The sequence below is a fragment of the Chlamydotis macqueenii genome, chromosome 15 (assembly GCF_036417535.1).
Source record: "Chlamydotis macqueenii isolate bChlMac1 chromosome 15, bChlMac1.mat, whole genome shotgun sequence".
NCBI classification, from domain to species: Eukaryota; Metazoa; Chordata; class Aves; order Otidiformes; family Otididae; genus Chlamydotis; species Chlamydotis macqueenii.
Genome location: NC_141570.1, coordinates 14,774,563 through 14,794,670, shown reverse-complemented (window position 1 = coordinate 14,794,670; position 20,108 = coordinate 14,774,563). Strand labels below are relative to the sequence as shown.

The following is a 20,108-nucleotide window of genomic DNA, read 5'->3' as shown; positions in this document are numbered from 1 at the left end:
GTTGTTAGGGGGGAATGTTAAATTTTGTATTCTGGCATATACAGTTATTCAGAGCAAATATGAATGTAGACACAAATATATGTATGTATTATTCTGTCAGATTATTTCCCTGAGATATTTTCTGGTTTTCCTTTCTGAAACAGTTGAAAGTAGGGGAACCAAAGGTATTTCTCAAGCAGAAATTCGCTTGGCTATGAATGTGGGGAAGCTGGAAGCAAGGATGCTCTGTCGTCTTCTGGAGAGGTACAAAGTTGTCAAGGTAAGGTTAAAATAAAATAATTTACTTAATGAAACTGGACATATAATTGTGGTTACTGTGGTAATAAGTTATGGCATTGTTAAGCTCAAACAATAGAAACAGCAATGATTGAAGAATTGACAGTGAGAGAGTCCTGGTAAGATTGAAGAGAGTATGACTTCAATTGAGGAAAAGGTATATAAGTCAAGTGTTCAAAAAGAATTAAGATTTTAAGCTACTGTAGTCTGAGGACTAGTCCTAGTTGTTAGGATGTGTTGTATCTGCTCTTCTACAATACTTTTTCTTTATTGTTTCCTGGTTAGCTGCCTTGACATCTCATAGTTAACTGACTCAGCTGTACAAGTATTTTACATTGGTTTGTGACTGGGTGCTTAAGTAATAAAGATCATGGGGAAAAGGGCCCATGGCCCTATATTTTCTGTCTGTATCGAGTGCATGTTCTGGTGATCCACACCAGCTGGTGGATTCTGCCAGACACCGCTTCACAGCATTCCAGAGAAACACTGTTCCCAGCACCGTGACACAGGTCTGGCCTCCAAAAGGAGACAGGGCAGAGAAACTGGCCTCAACCCTGCTTCACCTGGCCTCAGCGACTCACCTAAGTCATGCATTATAATCAGTGGTAGCCCAGGTAGCCTGAGGGCTGGTGCTTTATGGAGATGAACATGAATGTATTTGTATCATGTTAGCCACTTTGCTTAATTTTTGGCTGTAAGACAACTTCTATTTTGCAAGACCCTCTACTGAAGGAGCTTGTCATGACCCTCTGTGCATTTAAAATGGCTAATCTTTTGAAAACACATTTTGAAAAAAACAGTTACTTTTGTAGGGGTTATAGTGATTAAGATCCTTATTTCCGTACACTTCAATACTTTTTTCATTTCAACAAGACAAACAAATTCAGCTGTCATTTCTCATATGCACCCACCTACCCCGTTTCACAAAGGCAGCGTAATTGCTGTCTTTGCTCAATGCAGGGTTTTTTGGGTTGGCTTTTTTTTTTTTTGCTAAAATCCGATCATTTAGTAAAAAGTTCTGTTGAATTTAAAACAAGCTATATAAAGCATTGGACTATCTGAACATACCTGTTGTAGTAGATAGGGCAACAGCAGTTCCACGTAGGTCTGATTCATTCTGCTAACTTCTGCATTGCAGTTATTTCACAGAATTATTTTTTTTTCCAGTCTGAGTACATATAGTTTGTTCTTCCTTAGACTATTCCACATCCCACATACTGTAGGTGTTTCATTCTAGTATGCAGGTAATGCAGATTTATTTATTTTTCAAGCATGGTATTTCTTTTGATTTCTATATGTTAAGGTTAGTCAACACTTTTGCTATTTGGAAAAAAAAAAAGAGAATAACACAGTATCTTTTGATGTGAGGGAAGAAGAGTTAGAAAACTTTCCCACTGTTGATGCCAGAGAACAGACTGCAAGAATAGAGAAATAAGGTGGTAAAATAACATTCCAACTATTTCCTTAGGGTTTTATGGAGGATGAAGGTCGGCAAAGGACAACAAAGTATATTTCATACATTTTTGCAGAGGAGAGTGATTTAAACCGTCAGTTTGAGAGAGAGAAGGCTAGAAGTGAGCAGTTAGCTACAGTTACTTTGGCTCTAGTGCCTGAAGACTCCCCACCTGTGGAAGAGGCATCTCCTGGAGAAGATGATACTTTGGTCTCGGAGTCGGACAATGAAGAAGAAGGGAAAGATGGCAAGAAGAGAGGAAAAGGTCAGAAGGCCAGCTCTGGTTCTCTGAAATTAAATTTCCAAGATGATACCCATCAGTCAGCACCAGCTAAAGGTAGATCATGATTCTGAAATTGGGAAAGAACCTTGCAATTTCCTTATAGATCCTTGTATTAAAGAAAAAAAGTCATATGCTATTAGTTTCCATAAAAATTTTTGATCATATATTTGTTTTTATACTTATTTGATTATTTCCATGCTTTTTTTATGTTCTCTTTCCGTCAAAAGTGTTGTGTTTTGGAATACTGTAGATGTGGTAATCTCTGGAGATTCTTAGAGCTGAAGCATGCTCTGGTGTTTGTGTGTGCCAAAGAACGGTTCTGATGGTTGAATCCAGTCGTTCATGATCAAATCACTGCTTCCAGCAGGGTGGAAGAGTATGTGAAAAATGTAGCAGAATGCTTGTCAGTAAAGTTAAGTTTTTGAGAGAGAAGGTGAGCATTTATAGACAACTGAGAGAGCAGAACAACTACAAGGCTGTTCACTTTATAACCAGGCTCAAAGCCAACAGCTGTGAAGTGTCAGGGAAAGAAGCTGCCTTCTCCTCAAATTCTTGAAGAGCCCGACGAGCTCCCAGACCACGTTTCGGGGGAGATTTCTACTTTGGAAAGTCTAAAGCAGGAATCCAGTCTTTCCACCTGTGCTCATTCCACTGACGAAGATGGAGATGTCGCTGTGGTGGAGGAGGTCAGACTTGAAGACCCTAAGGTAAGATCACATGTCTTAATATTTTCTTGTTGGTATGGCTGTCGGAGGTAAGTTACGTGTATTTATAGCAAGACTTAAAGTTATAGTTTTTTGTATTCATTTATGGGATTGTTTTGGATTTTTTAAACTAATCTTTAAAGTACATTCATACTTTGGCTTCATTGTAGTTATAAGTGAAAATTGTTCCAGGAGATAGGAAGGCAGATGCCCAAAATACAGTTCTGGGTTAGTTCCCTGCTGCTCTCCGAATTACCTGTTCTGACTTAATGCATGTCATCTCTTAGTGCCTGTCTGTGCACACAAGTGTTGTGTATCATCTGGTCTGTCTTCTCGAAACCAGGAGAAACAAATGGGTTTTGACATGAAAGCTGTGTAGCCTCACTGCTGTAGGACTGAGCCTGGGACAGGAAGTCTTTCTGAGAGATGGGATATGTTTGTTTGGACTCAGCACGATATTAAGGCAGTTACCAGCTTTCTAGGCCAAAACTCAAGTCCAAATGGCTCAGAATGTGGGATGGGCAGAGAAAGTACATAAATCTCTGCATCTAACTGCATGGAAAACTTAGTTTCTGCCGTAGTTCCCTGCCTGTGAAGGGGAGATAAAAGATAATCCCCATCTGATTAATTTGTTACAAATAAATACATCAAAACTCTGAATTCCTCAGATGCTACTGCGTGAGGAACCAGCATTAGGCTGAAGATGTTGAATAGTCAATGTAAAATTTTTATTTTGTCCATACTATGCACTTGAAGACGTGTGGCCAGAAGAAGGAAAAGCGTTCCAAAGCTACAGCAGTGGAGAGATCTCACGAAACGTACAGGCTGCTGAAGCGCCGAAATCTCATTGTGGAAGCTGTCCGAAACCTCCGGCTGATTGAAAGCTTGTTCACGTGAGTCCATCTGCAAACAGTGTACTGGAGGTCTGATACATTTGGTAGCAGAAGCACTACTTGAGCAAGCAATCTGTGTGCTTATTCCATTGTTGGCTTTTCTTGTCCCTGGCAGCGCTGTATGCTATAATGTTGGAGAGGATGGCCCACGAAAGGTGGGGGGGGGGTTGCAGTTATACTGAATCTTAAAAATTAATCTGCTCTTTGGAAGCAATAATAGTTCTCTGCAAATAATTACACAACTGAATTTTTATATGGTATATTTCCCATTTATAGAAATGAGAACTTTTTTTCTCCATTCACAGTACACCAGGGGTTGGGGCCACACAGAAAGATACAGCACTTCCCTGCTTGAGGACTCTTTCATCTGCATAAGTTTAATTTCTGCATGGTTTCAAAAATTGTTCATATGTTATTCTGTCATGGACTGTAGAGACTCATATCTTCATGTCAGTCATCATTGGTCACTAGGATTCTAGCAGGGTCCTGAAAGTTTGCTTTTCTTTGTCGTTTTATGCGGTATGGTTATACTATGTCCAGTTCTGGAGCCCCCAACATAAGAAGGACATGAACCAGCTGGAGAAGGGGCCAGAGGAGGGCCACGAAGATAAGAGGGCTGGAGCACCTTTCCTATGAGGCCAGGCTGAGAGAGTTGGGGCTGTTCAGCCTGGAGAAGAGGAGGCTCTGGGGAGACCTGAGAGCGGTCTTCCAATACCTCAAGGGGGCCTACAAGAAAGATGGGGAGAGGCTGTTCAGTAGGGCCTGTTGCGATAGGACAAGGGGTAATGGTTTTAAAATAGAGTGAGGTAGATTTAAATTGGATATTAGGAAAATATTTTTTACAATGCGAGTTGTAGAACACTGGAACAGGTTGCCCAGAGAGGTGGAGGATGTCCCATCCCTGGAAACGTTCAAGGCCAGGCTGGATGAGGCTCTGAGCAACCTGATCTGGTTGCGGATGTCCCTGCTCCTGGCAGGGGGTTGGACTGGATGGCCTTTGAAGGTCCCTTCCAACTCTAACCATTCTATCATTCTGTGATTCTATGTCTTCTCATAACTTGCCTTGTCTGGACTAAAGATAGTCCACTGAATGTCATAATGTCTTTCAGCCTTTTAAGATTCACCTCCAAAGAGAAATGGAAATTCTGGTGCTCTCTTGGAGTCAAAGCTTCCAAATTGGCAGGACTCTGTTGTCGCAAATAGGATTGCACCATCCATCTTCTGTGTCAGCACATAAGACCTTAGCATGTCAATACACGCAGGGCTGCCTGTGATAGGAATTTAGTAAGAAATCATGGTCTTTTTCTCCTCTGGCTTGAGAGTTTTGAAACCTTCTGTCACCTAGTTCAATTGCAGAGTATTGCAAAATTAGAGCCTTGTCTTCTGGCACCAGCCTCATCACTGATTCATCTAGTCATATCCAAGTGCAGGCTCAGAAGGTATTTTGGGTCTCTGCTGTTACCTTCAGTGCTGCCAACCGGTAGCTCACAGGTTCCCCCAGCACCAGTGAAAGTTCTGCCCCTCCTCAGTCTCTGCTAAGGACATTTGCTGGTGTTGCTGGTGTTGCCACTCAGTGTTAGGTTAGTTACCAGGATGTGGTAGTCTTTTAAAAAAGTCAAAGTCCTTGTGTACATTCACTTATTGCCTCATTCTCTTGCTATCCTTCCTTACCTTTTCAGAATTGACTTTCTAGGATTGAAAGAGTCAGAAATAGGGCCTGGGGCATTTGTGAAGAAGTACGTGAAAACAGGCATTGGGAGAGGTAGGGTGTGAGTGCGCTGCTGCAGACTGCTGCAGGGGAAGCAGTGAGCTGGCTTCAAGCGATGGGATATGTGTATCTGTGTTGTGAATGCAAATGTAGTTTCTGAGCTCTGTACGCCGCTGAACTCTATCTGCCCCAAGCTGAACTGAGCTCACAAGTGGAAATATGAACTGCGTATGTTTAATCATCACTTCAAAAAAGCTGTAGGTTTTCCTGACCTTAGGGAGGCTGGATCCATAATTGCACTATACCCCTACACAGGGAAATCTGGCATTGAGAATTTGCTGTCATTAGAACAGCAGTCCTCACATGAAAAGGATAAGCTTGATTACAATGAAAATAAAGCTGAAATTTAAAGTTAAGTTACCAGTTATCTACAGCAAAAGGGAAAAGTGAGCAATAATTGCTAGAAGCAGGGAAATAACGATTCACTCCACATCATCCAACAACCTGTTTAGGCAGTTTGGAGCACTGTTTGGCTTAAAATGCAAAGTATTTTTTGCACCTTTTAGGCTTCAGAAAATGGTCATGGATCAAGAGAAGCAAGAAGGTGTCTCCACTAAATGCTGCAAGAAGTCTATTGTACGACTGGTACAAAAGCTTGCGCGAGAAGGACTCCTCAGGCTCTATCGTACTACAGTCATTCAAGATGGCATTAGTAAAAAGGTGACTGCACCAACTCTGGCAGTAGAAACAGCTTTTCTTGCAACCTTCTGATTTCTCAAAATGTTTTGGGCCTTTTTACTGAAATATGTGGATGACTTAACATCTTGTAGCGGAACCCACGGTCGAGCTGCCCAGAAGCTACATGTCCCAAACTAAGCTACTGTGAAAAACCCGATTAGTGCTTTCAATTATTGTGCTGCAGATAATTGTGAGACCGAAGAGATCAAAGTCTCTGAATCTCCCTTCTGAGAGGTTCTGCTGCTTATCAGTTATGCAATTCATGGTCCTCTCCCTGCGCTGTCAGGCTGCGACTCAATTCTATTTAATCCCCTTTTGAAAGCCGAGAGCGTATGAGAAATACTAAGTTAGCTTCTGAGTTGAAATTTATAGAATGTGATCTATTTTAAAAAAACAAACAAACAACAGAAATCCACTGTTACTGAGGTTTATGGAACTGAAATCTCTGTAGTTGTAAAGTTGAGGCTTGTCATTGTAACTCTAGTGTGAAATGTTCATAAGCAGGGAGAGAATCTATTGAAAATTACTTGCTGCACAAGTACTGTAGAGCACATAGGAAATCCTGGTAATCTGAATTGTGTGTGTGTGTTCAGCAACAATATGTATCAGTTTGATCTTACGAGGTATGGCTTTTCATTTATCCCTTTCAGCCTAACATTTGCAAGTTGAACTGTTTGTTCCCCAAATATGTCAGATTGTAAAAACCCCCAAAAACTGAGGTTTGTGGAAATTATCTTAACTGTTTATTGGTACAGGGACCACACAGTCTGGCCTCTGGCTTAATACGAACCAGCAACAGGAGTTTTGACCCAAAGAGTTCATATTTGTGAATTATTAAACCTTCACAGGATTCATCCGTTGTGGCTACTGTTAATTAACTCTCTGTTAATCTCTGATAATTTATGCAGCTGAATAAGAGCCAATATCTCCATAAATACCTTTTGTTTTCTGCTGCTCTGAACAGGTAGAGTTTGTTGTGCATCCTTCAGTGAGTCCTAATGACCCCCTTGTAAAAAGTGCCATTGAGCAGGTGCGTTTCCGAATCTCCAATTCAAGCACAGCAAACAGGCAAGTTGCACTGGTGGTTTGGATGGCTCGTGGGGAACTTGGCTTAGCTAGTACATGCAAAAATGTGCAGAGGAAATAAACACAAAGTAAGCAAAGGAAAAGAACAATCTCTTCTCTAGCAATAGAGAAGTGGAAGCACAAAGATGAAGCAAGACACTAAATATCTGCTGAAGTCAGGAAGGAAGAGCAATTGAACTCTGGTTAATTTTTACTAATGTGCTATGTGGTTTTAATACAGGATTAAAGTTCCCCAGACACCAACATCCCAGGACCATGCTGAGGAAGAAAACCTGGGGCAAGAGGCAGCTCCTGATTCAGGAGAAACCCAAGAAAGCTCATGTAAAGCTGCTGATAATCAGTCAAGAAAAACTGATGAAAAAATGGGCATAACACAGCTAAAAAACTATCATCCTGTTACAGGTACAGCTGACTTTGTCTTTTCTGTCATCTTTCAATTTCCCATTTAGTATTAATAATCCCTTTCAGATGCTGGGCTCTCCTAAGATACAAGTGGGTTTTCTCTTTTCACTATCTAATGTTTTCTTAGCTGGTTTGGTTTTTTGGGGGTTTTTTTGGGGGTTTTTTTTGTGGTTTTTTTGTGGTTTTTTTTTGTTTGTTTGTTTTTTTTGTTTTTTTTACAGTTGCAAACTCGAGTATTTGTGTTCACTGCTACTTCTTTACTACTTGTAACTTAATATTTGTAACTTATATTTACTTTCAACTGCCCATCTTTCCTTTTAGTTTTCTTCATATCAGTTTTGCAGAGGTAGCTCCTTCTCTTGTTCTGATCCTGTTTTTATTTCTGTTCATTACTTAATCTTCCCTCCTAGTTCCAGGACTTGGGCGTTCGCTTGGCTTTCTTCCCAAAATGCCCCGTTTAAGAATGGTCCACATGTTCCTGTGGTACTTAATTTATGGACACCCTTTAAATGGAACACAGCAAAAAGGAGGTAGTGATGGTGAGAAAAAAGGCAGCAAACAGAGGCTGGATGTGAATGCAGCTGTACTTGAAGCACAACCAGATGGGACCTTAGAAATTATGCCAGCTGTGGTGAATCCTGAAGCCTCTGCACAGGAGACTGAAGTAGAGTTGTCTACTCAAACAGGTAAGTGGTGGCACATGCTGACTTTACTACAGGCTTTGCCATGGTTCAACACTGGAAGAAAAAGTAAAAGTCTACTTCAAAAAAGATTGTAAATCAACGGTTTAGATTATTTTGAGGTCATTTTAGATTTTCACGTTCCCAGACTATGAATTGCCAAATGTGTTCTGCTTGAACACTCACAGTAAAACTGTTAGTGTAACTACTAGGTTTGTCCTGTCTGAATCTAAGCCACTCTTCTTGTTCCTAGTGTACGTGGACGATGCGTCCTGGATGCGTTACGTCCCTCCTCTCCCAGTTCACAGAGAGTTTGGATTTGGATGGGCTCTTGTTAGCGACATTCTTCTCTGCTTGCCTCTCTCGGTCTTTGTTCAGATAGTACAAGTCAGCTACAAGGTATGGTGCTTTTTTTCGTTTACATTTGTTTTAAGTCTGATAATATCAACTGTATCTTTAAGCAGTAACAAATACCCTTTTAAGTCTATTTTAACAAAACTACCCATCGGAGAGTAGACACTCTAGTTCTTGGTAGTTTCTTCACAGACAAGTTAGTTGCTTTTACAGCCACACTGGAAAAAAAGTATAGCCCTGTAATACTGCAAATTCTTAAGCTGATATTTTGCAAAGAGCTTTTTATAATCTCACTAAATCTTCCACCTCATTGATTAACAAGAATAGTGTTTAAGCATTTTACAAAATCAGTAAAATTTGCTTAAAAAATATTTCCATAGACTGTTCTGGTAGTACAGCTTGATACTTCAAAGGATAGTTGTATTTTGCATTTTGGTTAACTTCTAAAATAATTATAGGTGGAAGGTCTGGAAGATTTTTTAAATGACCCACTAAAAAAGCACACTCTGATCAAATTTCTTCCAAGGTCAGTCCGACAGCAGCTTCTCTACAAAAGGTAAGCGGATGAGTTAAAGTAAATGACTCTAGAGAGGAAACAACAGTGGTTGGCTGTTTTCTCAGTTATTTCCTGTTTGTGTCAAAAAGAACTTTGTTACTTAAGACAAGGATCATCAATCTTCTAAGGATAGTATGACAAATAGCATTTTTCTCTCGCAAATAGAAGGTAATAAGAAACTAATACACAATATTCATGCATGCTGTCAGGTAGCGTTTGAGAGCTGGGAGGTTCTGTCCTTCATAATTCATCAGCAGGATGTTACTTCTGTATAAAACACATTCCTGACTGCTGCTAAATTCAGAATTTAATAGAGCCTAAATGTTGCTGTCCTTCATAAATCTTCCAGAAGATGCCACATTGCCCAGTTCCTGCCTCTCATACATACCATTCAATTTCTACTCATGCTGTCAGTGGTGTGTCTGCCCTTGCTTGCCATTCCTCATCTAGGTTAAAAAATTGAGATTGGACTGAAGGTAGGAAGAGAAAGTGATTTGAATATGTGGAATCAACAGCACCATGTTAGTTTCCCCAGCAAGTCACTGCTAATGGCATAGATCTGGATGGTTGAAAGCTTATACAACATTTGTCAGTGTGTTGTGCTAGACACTTATCAGCTGTCAAGACTCATGGTCAGCTCAAGTTGGCAATTCCTCCCCTATAACTTGCTCAATCTTAGTACCAAGGAAACTTTCTTACTCATCTTTTCATAACGCGAAATTGTCTGCAGATCTGCTTGTGTTCTGACCTTGTTTAATTCATCTTGACATATGGTATTTCTGCCTAATTTTATTCTTTGCTAGTAAAATTTTAGTTAGCATTTAGCTAAAATAATGTGTTTGATTTGGGGAAAGGAAATTTGGAGCCTTGGGATATTATATGTTTTCCATAGGCTGACAATTCAAACAAAAATACCACTTCAGAAATTTTAAAACTCAGTATTTCAAGAAAGCAGTGGTTTCCTGAAACTTCAGGTTGCTACATGCAAATAGCATGTTTTCCGGTATCACTTTTCCTGTTTTCATGAGAGCCAATTGTAATACTCCTAATGTTGCTGCAGGAGGTACATCTTTTCAGTGGTCGAAAACCTTCAAAGGTTATGTTATATGGGACTGATACAGTTTGGCCCAACAGAGAAGTTTCAAGACAAAGACCAGGTAACTTTTTTTTTTTTTAATGTAGCCGTTATTCTTCATGATTTTTGTCCAGTGCTATAAAATGCAAGATTTGGGATTAGTAATTACCTTAAATAGTTAAGTAAAATACTGATGTTTCAGATGTATATGCAAACCTCCAGGTCCAAGTGGCATATTGCAAGTTGTGCAGAAAATTTTTGCCTTTTTCTCTGGAAAGGCACTACTGGAATGTGTAATGCTGAACACTGCACACAATAATGATCTGGGAGGTTCCAGACTGGCAGCACTTTACGAAAAATGAGCATGCCACATTCTTTTCCATCAGGGTGTCAGGCATTGAATGTCTGACACAGAATAGTGTCACTGCTCAAAGTAAATGACATTCTTGTGCACCTTTTTATAAATAGAGAGCACATGCAAAGGAGAAAGCAGCCCCAACATATACTTCATGAGACTACGAAAGATAATTAGATGCCAGAACACATCTATTCAAATCCTGAATGAGAGCTTGTAGGAAATAGTCACTCTCTGTGGAAACTTGGAATATCCTATGCACAAGGGGGAAAAGAAACTGTTCTAACTCTAGAAATGAAATTTCTGGCTCACTGGCAAGGGAAGTTTGGGAATACAATGCAATAGGGTGAGGGTGGGTATGTCTTCAGCAAAGACAGAAGATGTGAAGCAGTCCTAAGCTACATTAAGTTGGGTGTTCTGTGAATTAGACAATTTCTATGATTTTTGCCTGAAACGTACTGCATTTGACAGGTCTTTGTGTATATGAAGAGAAATGCTGTGATTGTTGATACCACTATCTGTGACCCCCACTATAACCTGGCTCAAAGCAGCCGCCCGTTTGAGAGACGATTGTATGTTCTCAATACCATGCAGGATGTGGAAAACTTCTGGTTTGATTTGCAGTGTGTCTGCCTTAATACACCACTGGGTATGGTATAACCGTACATTCTTGTCACCTTCACTGTTTATTCTGTTCATATCACAATTCCTTCTCCTTTCCTGACACTTTAGGCAGGCTCTGTTTCATCACTTCCAATGTTTTGTTCTCTTGACTGGTCACCCTGTGCATCAAAACCAGCTAGAAGTTCTGTGCTATGAAGCTGAGATCCACTTGAAATTTTCAGAGCAATGTTAAAGCAAAAACATTGCTGTCCTGTTGGACATCTCAAATTTTATAATAGTGCTGTAAGATTTCAATCCAGCTATGAAAAAGCCTTTTTGAAAATAGTTCCTAGTATGGTTTTTGCTGTAGCTCTCTACCAGTTTAAACAGAGATCGTTTTTCCTTACAAAGATGTTGCTAAACCTTCTAATAGGTAGTCTGCATTAGATGAGAAGTGGAAGCTAAGTGATTTTATGCACCCCAGGATTTTTAAGTTTATTTTTGGTTTTGGTCCTTTTCATTTTTAAGTAGGATATACAGCTACAACAAGTATACGTTATTAAAACATAATTGGAGGTAAGATATTTCTGCTGAAACCCTAGACCAACGCTATTCTGTATTTCTGTAATTTAGTCAGCCAGGTAAAAGGATATAGTTGTAATTTTGTCTTGCTCTTCCATTGAAGCAGTTATGTGCAAAAAGCTCCTTACGCGTTTGTCAAATGTTAGCGTGTTTGTTACTGCTGCAGCTTTTGCAGGCTGGTCAGATCTGGTTACTCCTGACCCCCAAAATATGGGAATGATACTGTTTCACCTGTCTGCACTTTTCTGGAAGCCTTGTTGTGTTCCAGTGCAGTATTTTCCATGTTGAGCTTTGAGGGGAAAATTACTCCGTGCTGGATTTAAATTTATTTTGAGCCTTTTGATCAGATACCTGCCTGAGATCTAGACCTCCCCTATTGTCTGTGTAACGCGGGCAGCTGAAAAGCAGTAGTAAGCCAGAAACTGGAGTTTTTTTTCCTACCTTTGAGTTCTGTTACTGTAAAGCCATCATGTGACTCCTCTGCTGTATCCTAAATGCACCTCCAGCATGAAGGTGTCAGACATGCAAAATGCTCACACTGTGTTTCAGCAGTTGCATCGTTTCCTGAGGATTGTTTCCACATTTGAGTGTCTGAAAGGCTGTGATCCATGCCTGGAGTATCAGTGAACTGCTGACTTTTTTTTCCTTATAAAGGGTACCAGCCTCCTATGACTTCTGCCTTGAATAACAATTTTGGACAAGTTAGTGCCTTGTACTGAAAGTTGCCTGGAACACCATTAGCCTCTGTGAGAAGGCAGCATGTTTTATTGAGAAGCGGTGAAAACATTAGTACTGTTTGGGAGCCGTGGTTTTCCATAGCAGAATGGATTGAAAATGGATTGAAGTCTTACTTTTCATGCTGATAGTCAAAACTATTTGTATTTCTAGGAGTTGTCCGCTGTCCTCGTTCAAAGAAAAGTAATCTTCAAGGGGAGCAGACTGCACTAGATGTAGAAATGGAACAGGAGTCAGCAGTGGATAAGCACAATCTGGAACGAAAGTGTGCAATGTTGGAGTATACCACGTATGTCATCTTCATCCTGGTTTTGTCGCTTGAATAGAGCGGGTAAAAAGAACTGTTCTGGTTTTGAGGACGTTACTCGATAGCAAAAGCAGTTAAGACTCCAGCGTTTCAGTTGGGTGTAGTGGGTGGGGTTTTTGGGGTGATTTTTTGTTTGTGGGGTTTTTTTTGTTTGGTTAGTTGGTTTTTGTTTTGTTTTTGTAATTCAGAGGCTATCTGATTAAAAAGATGTGTAGTTGTTTACAAGTAACTTGTCTACCAGGCAGGTTTTTATGCTAAAAGAATGGGAAAAACAGATTTGGATTTCCTTCCACAGTAGTACAGGTGTGTGTTGCAAGGGAAAGCAAAGTTGAGAGAGAAGTGCTTTCTACGTATGGTTAACGCATATGCAAAGCTCATTCATAGGGTTTTTTTTTAAGAAGTACGTTTGTCTCCATGATCTCTTGCGAAGTGCCATGTTTATAAAGAAGAAAAATATATTTTTTTTTTTTCATTCTGCACTGTAAGGCGACACTAATAATTAAATAGCTCATTGGTGAAGCATACCAGTTCATCCATTACATGGTATTCACTGTTAGTTTCATCCTCTCCCCATGGAGAGAATTGCAGTGCATTGATTTTTTGGCTTGTATGTATACTTAAAAAAGCTTTCATGTATTCGTTAGAAAACTGGAGAGACCAGTGCTTAAGAGTCCGCGTGGAAAATGCAGGGTTATGATGGCCTTTCGTTCCTGTCCTGATAAAGTTTTTCTCCATGTTTGTCCTGAGAGGGTTTTCCCTGTGAGCATCTCTAGTGCTGTGGCAGGAATAGTGCTGAGAACAGAGTTTAATATGGTCATTGGAACTTAATTAACAGTAATGAAGTTGCTCTGGGTGTAATCTTTAAACTGAAAGCTCAGTCATTAAGTATCAGGGATTAAAACTTAATGGAAAAGCATTGTTGTCACGCTACTTCTGGAACAGGGAAGAAGCATATCTCTCTCTCTCCTCTTGTTTCCCAGCCTTATCTAGATTGGGACAGCAAAGGGAGAGTTCTGCACGCCGTACACACATCGCTTAAGAGCAGCTGAGAAGGCACTCCCTACAAAATAATTGCTGTATATTTTGTTACTCCTCTTAGAGGCAGCCGAGAGGTGGTTGATGATGGAACTATCCCTGGAGATGGGTTAGGAGCTGCAGGTCTGGATTCCAGCTTTTATGGGCATCTGAAACGCAACTGGATCTGGACAAGCTACATCATCAATAAGACTCGGAAGGTGAGTATTTGAAAATTTATATACTGAGATGACTCTTCCAAATTTTAATATTCTTAAGGTTGAGATACTGATCGCAAAATGCTTGCATGCTTTCTCAGTCATGCGTCTCAGTAAGGCTTTGCATCCCTGGCAAGAAATGAATGCCAAATGTGGTAAATCTTGGTGCTGAAGTGAAGGGAAGAATTGCATATAAATTTTATCTGAACTGAATTTGGTTGGTAGTACATTCCACTAAAGGAGAAATACTTTATTAAGCAAGCAATTTAGATTACTTAATGGTACCTCTTGCCTTTCTGGAATGTAGAAGTTGCCAGATGAAAACTGAAACATCCAGAACAAGGAAATACACACAGGAAGAAAAAAGATTACTAGGAAGCCCAGCATAGGCAAATAAGCATGGCCATCCCAGTTCTGGCTACTGCCCTGTCTCTGAGGGTTGCCAATAAAAGCTTTGTAAGGAAGGTTGTAAGAGCAAGGGAGTTGTATAGTGGTATTTCCTCAGAATATTCTCCCAGCTGTCTGCAAGTTTGGCTCAAGGCCATTCTAAACCTGGAAGGGACATTTCCAAGCAGTTAATAGCCTTTTTTTTTTTTTTTCCTTCTAGCATTTATTTGTCTGGGGTTTTTTGGACACATGTAAATCTTCAGTATCCACAACCCTCATGTAGCAAATTGTTTCAAAGTCCTACTAGATGTCACCACTTCCTTTTGATGGTTTGAGCTCCCTAATAATTGTAGTACTAAGGAAAGCTCTGAAAAATATTATTCTCTGTTACCCTTTCTGTTTCACTTGATTTTGTAAACATCTCTCATGTTTCCCATTATCATCTCTTTTTTGCAAGACTGGCATCTACTAGATTACTTAACTATTCCCAGCGTGGAACCTATTCTGCCTTTAGTCATTCTTGTTGCCGTTCTTTTAACCTGTTCTAGTTCTACTATATCCTTTTTAAGGTGGAAATAGAATCCATTAGTGCTTTCAGGCCGTGGCCAACCGTGGATTTTTACAGCTGCAGAGTGTTGCTTTCCTTTCCTAAGAACTGCTTACATTTGCTTTGCTGTTTGACCATTACCAAGCATTGAACAGGTACTTTCACAGAACTGGCTGTAATTACCCTACAGTAAGGAGTGGTCAAATCAGAGCCTATCAGTGTACATGTAGTTGTTCGTTTTTTCCCTCAGGCAGGATAATTTCACTCTTAATTTCATTTGCTATTCTGTCATCTAGTTGTTCAGCATTACAGGACCTCCAGCAATTCTTCTGTCTTGGCTTTCCTCTCTGCGTCTGTGACTGACTTCTGTCGCCAGTGAATTCCACACAAGAGAAATGGGTTTTGCTGGGAATGGCAAAACTCCTAATACATTGCAATCAGGCTCAGATTTAAGATGGATAGAATATGGTGTAGGAGGCATTTATTCAATGTTTGTGTTTGCATTTAGATTTTGTGCTTTTTAGAAGTTTCTTTGGAATGTAAAACCTGAAAAAGTACTTTTACAGAGAATTCTGCTCAGCCTCTGTAGCAATGAAAGAATCGAGCATTTATTTTCCAGTGATAACTTCTTTTAAACTCGGAGATTTGCTCAAGTTCTAACCTTCATAATCCAGTGGTCATTACAGTATGATTCAAGAAAAGCTCTAGAACCATTCAAATACGTGGTAGTAATAAGACAAGTGATTTCTTCATTGTAGCCAGGGATCTTTTCCTTTATACTGAAAATGTATTTCTGACACTACCCAAAGAATATAATGTACAGTATTGTTAAAACCAGTGCACTCCTTTTGCATATCACCTTTTTTAAAGCTATGTTGTCTTAGGAAAATACAGTTTCTGAAAACGGACTGACAGTGAGACTCCAGACCTTCTTAACAAAACACCCTCTTCCACTCACTACTGGAGGTAAGGTGGTGATGCTGGTGATGGGGTCTGTAACTGTATGATAGCTGGTACTGCTTTGTCAATCCCAGTATGGAGGATGTGGGTTATTCCTGTCTCCTTATGGTAATCTAGGATGATTCTGGGGCTATAAAATAGATAAATAATTTCCTTCCCTATTTCTGTTTTGCAGAAAGTCTATAGGGATGAATGTTTTGTATGACTAGATGCTGTTAAAATTGCGTAGCCTATCATTTAAGCTAAAGAGGAGGAATATAAAACCTCAATTCAATTACCTTGTGTTTGTGCACTGTACACTATATTTAGTAATTACCTGATGATTCCTCATTTCTGTGGGATCTTATTCAGTGAGCTGCTGTGAAGTAGCATGAAATGACATGACTAACAAAGGGCAAGTCTGAGAGGGCATCTGTTTTTTAATGTACAGAAACTCTGGCATTTGCTCTTTATACCTTAATGTTGTAGAATGAAATTGCTATAAAGCTCCACTACTCTAAATATGTGTCATTTTAGGTAACAAAATTAATATTTTGGGAGAAGCAAAGGTAGGATCTGAGTCACTCGTGCAGAAAGAGGAATGTATTGAAATAAGTAAAGAACCGACCCAGGATAGAACCAAACGAGTAAGAGGTGGAAAAAGCCAGAAGAGAAAGAGGCTTAGAAAAGACACTGGAAAGAAGATAAAGAAGAAAAAGAAAGGTAACTAACACACATTGGGGGGGAAGAAGGATTCTTTTTAACGCGCAGGCCTGCTGTAAGTTGCTTTAGAAAAGCTGGTGTGACTGTTACACAGCATGGTAAACGGAAGCTTACTGGCCATCTCTTTGGGCTGCCTCTTTCAGTGAAGAGGTTCAGATGTCCTGGGGCTGTGTTTTAGCTCTGGAATAAAACAACAGTGTGCTGTAACTGTTACCTGTGAGTCACGATTGCACTACAGTACTGTAGAAACTAAAGAAACTCGGATCAGGTCTGCACCAGATCAGCTCCTTGCAAATCACTATCAACTTCTGATAGCTGACCTAAAGATTCTTCACGGTATGATGCTCTAGGTAGTCAGTTTGCTAACTAAAGAGCTTGTTTTCTCATTCCTGGGAGAGTATGAATGCATTTTACTTTCTGAACTGCTACTTCCTCTCTGCTTTTTGTCTCCCATTCTTACAAACTTCAATTGGTGCTGATACTGCCTGTGATAGGAGTTTGAATTAATCGGAATATGTAGTGCTGAGATAACTGTCTGGTTTTTTTCTGGATTTGTTAGAAGAGGATTCTGTAGAAAAAAGCAAAAAACTCCGCTACCATGATGAAGCTGACCAGAGTGCCCTGCAGAGAATGACACGCCTGCGTGTCACCTGGACAGTGCAGGAAGACAGTCTGCTCATGCTGTGCCGAATTGCCAGTCACGTGCTAAACGCAAAGGTATTTAATAGACCCATTACATAGAGGTCCTGTATACCGAACACACATTTTATCAGTCCTAGGAATTCATCCTGGTTCTAACAGTCATTTGTGTACATAAAAGATGAAGTTTAACTCCAAACACATTCGTTCTTCACACAGGTAAAAGGGCCCTTTGTTCCATGGCAAGTAGTTCGGGATATCATGCATGCCAGCTTTGAGGAGTCCCTCGACAAAACTTCTCATTCCGTTGGACGAAGAGCTCGTTATATTGTCAGAAATCCACAGACCTATCTTAATTATAAGTAAGAAGGTTTCTGTCTATGTTCTTGGTACAGGCTAAATTCTCCTGAAATTAAGTGAAGGGATACGGTCCTATATTTTTTTGTCTTTTTTTGTGACTTATAAATTTCAACTTTTTTGCACCCTAGTGCTATCAGATCTGTGTTGAACTTGGAAAAGTTCAACTGTGTACAACAGCTTCAGTTGTATCTGTTGCAGAGTTTGCCTTGCTGAGGTTTACCAAGATAAAGCCCTCATTGAAGATTTCATGAATAGAGAAAATAATTATGAAGACCCACAGGTAGGAGGGAAGCATTCTGAAAGGTCATGGCATACTTTGTGCTGTTTGGATTACTGAGTACTTGCACTGTTTCAATTGCTGTGCTTTCATATCTTATCTCTCCCTTGTACCCTTAGCTATTTTTAAAACAGCATAATTGTAAAAATGCAGTATCATTGTTGGCTTGGGAGTAAAGTGGACACAGGTGGCTTTCCAAAGGCACATAAACAGCACTGCTCTGCAACAAAAATTTTAGTTTTTCTATGTGCTTGTTTCTAAACATCCATGACTGAGCATCTATATGCACTGAATTTTTTTTTTTTTTTAATCCTCTCAGCCTCCTTGTTATCTCAGTAAGAAAACATTTTCGCTCTGTAATTTCTTATTTTTTATTCCAGTTCCATGTCAAAATACTGCCTTAGCTTCTGTAGAGAGCGCAGGAATGTAAGCAAATTTTATGAGAGAAGCCTTGATTTGATCAAATGATTTAATTTAATTTTTGAACTTTTTATGGCTGAAATCAACCACGATTTCAAATTGAAGTTATTTACACTTTCAGTGGAAACAATTCCATTTTGTATTTCAAAACTTTTTCACAACTAGGACAGTGTCCTGGTTTTTAGCCAGGAATGACAATTCATATTATTGTCAGAAAACTCCAGTCAGTTATGTTGTTAGATTCGTATTTGCATAACTTAAGATTACTTGCTTACGGATGAGACATTGCTGAAATAAAAGCATGTGTCCCCATCCCAAAGTCTGTCTTTGGACGCAAATCAAAATTTGTTTCTAGAGAGACACAGGACCGTTCCTCTCGTATAACAGATGTCCTCCAAGCCAAAACTGTACAAACAGACTTTATAGAGAGCATGATAAAGTCTGAAGGTTATTAAGAGGAAAAAAAAAAGATGTAAGCAGAAGCCTAAATGAAGCTCTAGCAAGAGATCTTATGCTGTTAATTCAGTATAATTGGTTTTAGAGCATATGTTTGTGTGGGTTGCTTGTAGCTGAGAGCGTGCTTACAGACAGAACCTGCAACTGTTAAGTAAATTGGCAAACACAACCTCCATAGAGCTTTTTGATGTATTCTCTTGTCTGTTGTACTGTTTCTAACTCGCTAATTCAAAACCAGCTATTTCTGCTAGAATTTTCCATGAGCACTTTAAAAGTAGAGGGTCTTTTCCCACTCTTAAGAAATTGAATTTGATAACATTTCTCTTTTCTTTTCAAAGGTTTGTGCTAAAGAGTTTAAAGAGTTTGTGGAAAGACTGAAAGAGAAATTCAGTTCAACCCTGGGGAATCCCAAACTTGAGATTCCTGATACTTTACAGGAACTCTTTTCCAGGTATTTTAGTTACGGCGCTTTTGACTGTGCACATGGGCTAAGATAGTGAGAGAGGAGGGCAGTTCAGGGTAGACCTCTCCTCTGCTGTGCATGATTTACACCCTCTGTTACTTGTACACTTAGTATCAAAAGAAGTTTCAGTAAGTACAACAAACAATGTTTCTTTGAAATCCATACTTCCTAAATACATGTAACTGATTTGCAGTTATTCACACAAGCTTGATTATTTTAAACCATTCCCGTTTTGCCAAGTAAAAACCAGAAATGCACAACGTCAGATTTTCATAAATTGTCAGATCATCAGCTTTGCTACTAGAGATGTTGGTGCTCAGGTGTAACATTTTAATGCAGTAGAAAACTTCCCTGTGCCATTTTCCAGATTGACTGGCCCCATTTTGTATCACAGTTTGTAGCTGGTTGCTCAGCTAAATCATCTCAGTGCTGCTAAAACTGTTAACTGTTGATACAGAAGAGCACTCAGCCTTGTGTAGCATTCTCCAGCCCCAGATCGTCAAGCTTTTTTGTGATGAATAACACTTGGAGAGAAGTGTGAAAATTGGGGTCTCAAACCATTTTATGATAACAAATTTAGCACCTTTGTAAATTTTCTTACTGTGGGAAGAGCTGTGCATTACAGCGAAAGTGCCACTGACAATCAGGGGAAGTCCAAAACCTCAACAGAATAGCAAATTCCTACAGTTCTGTACTGGCTCCTCTCCATGTGTTTTATCTCCTTCTCAGCAGATAGCTTAGTGGAGTGAGGGAGATTGATCTGGACCGTTACTTTAATTTTGACACTTGTGCTGAGTGCTGCTGGAGCTGTGCTGTTTTTACACTTGCCTTGTTAGCAGTTGCACTTGTCAGCCTCTGGGTTTCATGGTTGATAT

General features: G+C 39.7%; 1 protein-coding gene across 4 annotated transcripts in view; it reads left to right on the top strand.

Moving 5' to 3' along the window:
• Window positions 1-20,108, top strand: part of GTF3C1 (general transcription factor IIIC subunit 1) — a 40,226-nt gene that overhangs the window by 8,463 nt on the left and 11,655 nt on the right. For 3 of the 4 annotated variants that reach the window (XM_086759422.1, XM_086759425.1, XM_086759424.1), the window contains 20 exons: window positions 144-259; window positions 1,745-2,066; window positions 2,508-2,719; window positions 3,473-3,609; window positions 5,884-6,037; window positions 7,020-7,123; window positions 7,362-7,543; window positions 7,954-8,229; window positions 8,477-8,622; window positions 9,036-9,133; window positions 10,194-10,290; window positions 11,035-11,212; window positions 12,637-12,772; window positions 13,890-14,025; window positions 15,841-15,922; window positions 16,433-16,618; window positions 17,178-17,335; window positions 17,477-17,619; window positions 17,816-17,897; window positions 19,109-19,221. In XM_086759422.1, coding sequence (XP_086615548.1) covers window positions 144-259; window positions 1,745-2,066; window positions 2,508-2,719; window positions 3,473-3,609; window positions 5,884-6,037; window positions 7,020-7,123; window positions 7,362-7,543; window positions 7,954-8,229; window positions 8,477-8,622; window positions 9,036-9,133; window positions 10,194-10,290; window positions 11,035-11,212; window positions 12,637-12,772; window positions 13,890-14,025; window positions 15,841-15,922; window positions 16,433-16,618; window positions 17,178-17,335; window positions 17,477-17,619; window positions 17,816-17,897; window positions 19,109-19,221 — 3,058 coding nt within the window. The remainder of the gene's footprint in view (window positions 1-143; window positions 260-1,744; window positions 2,067-2,507; window positions 2,720-3,472; window positions 3,610-5,883; window positions 6,038-7,019; window positions 7,124-7,361; window positions 7,544-7,953; window positions 8,230-8,476; window positions 8,623-9,035; window positions 9,134-10,193; window positions 10,291-11,034; window positions 11,213-12,636; window positions 12,773-13,889; window positions 14,026-15,840; window positions 15,923-16,432; window positions 16,619-17,177; window positions 17,336-17,476; window positions 17,620-17,815; window positions 17,898-19,108; window positions 19,222-20,108) is intronic. The other variant, XM_086759423.1, reaches the window with a different exon arrangement.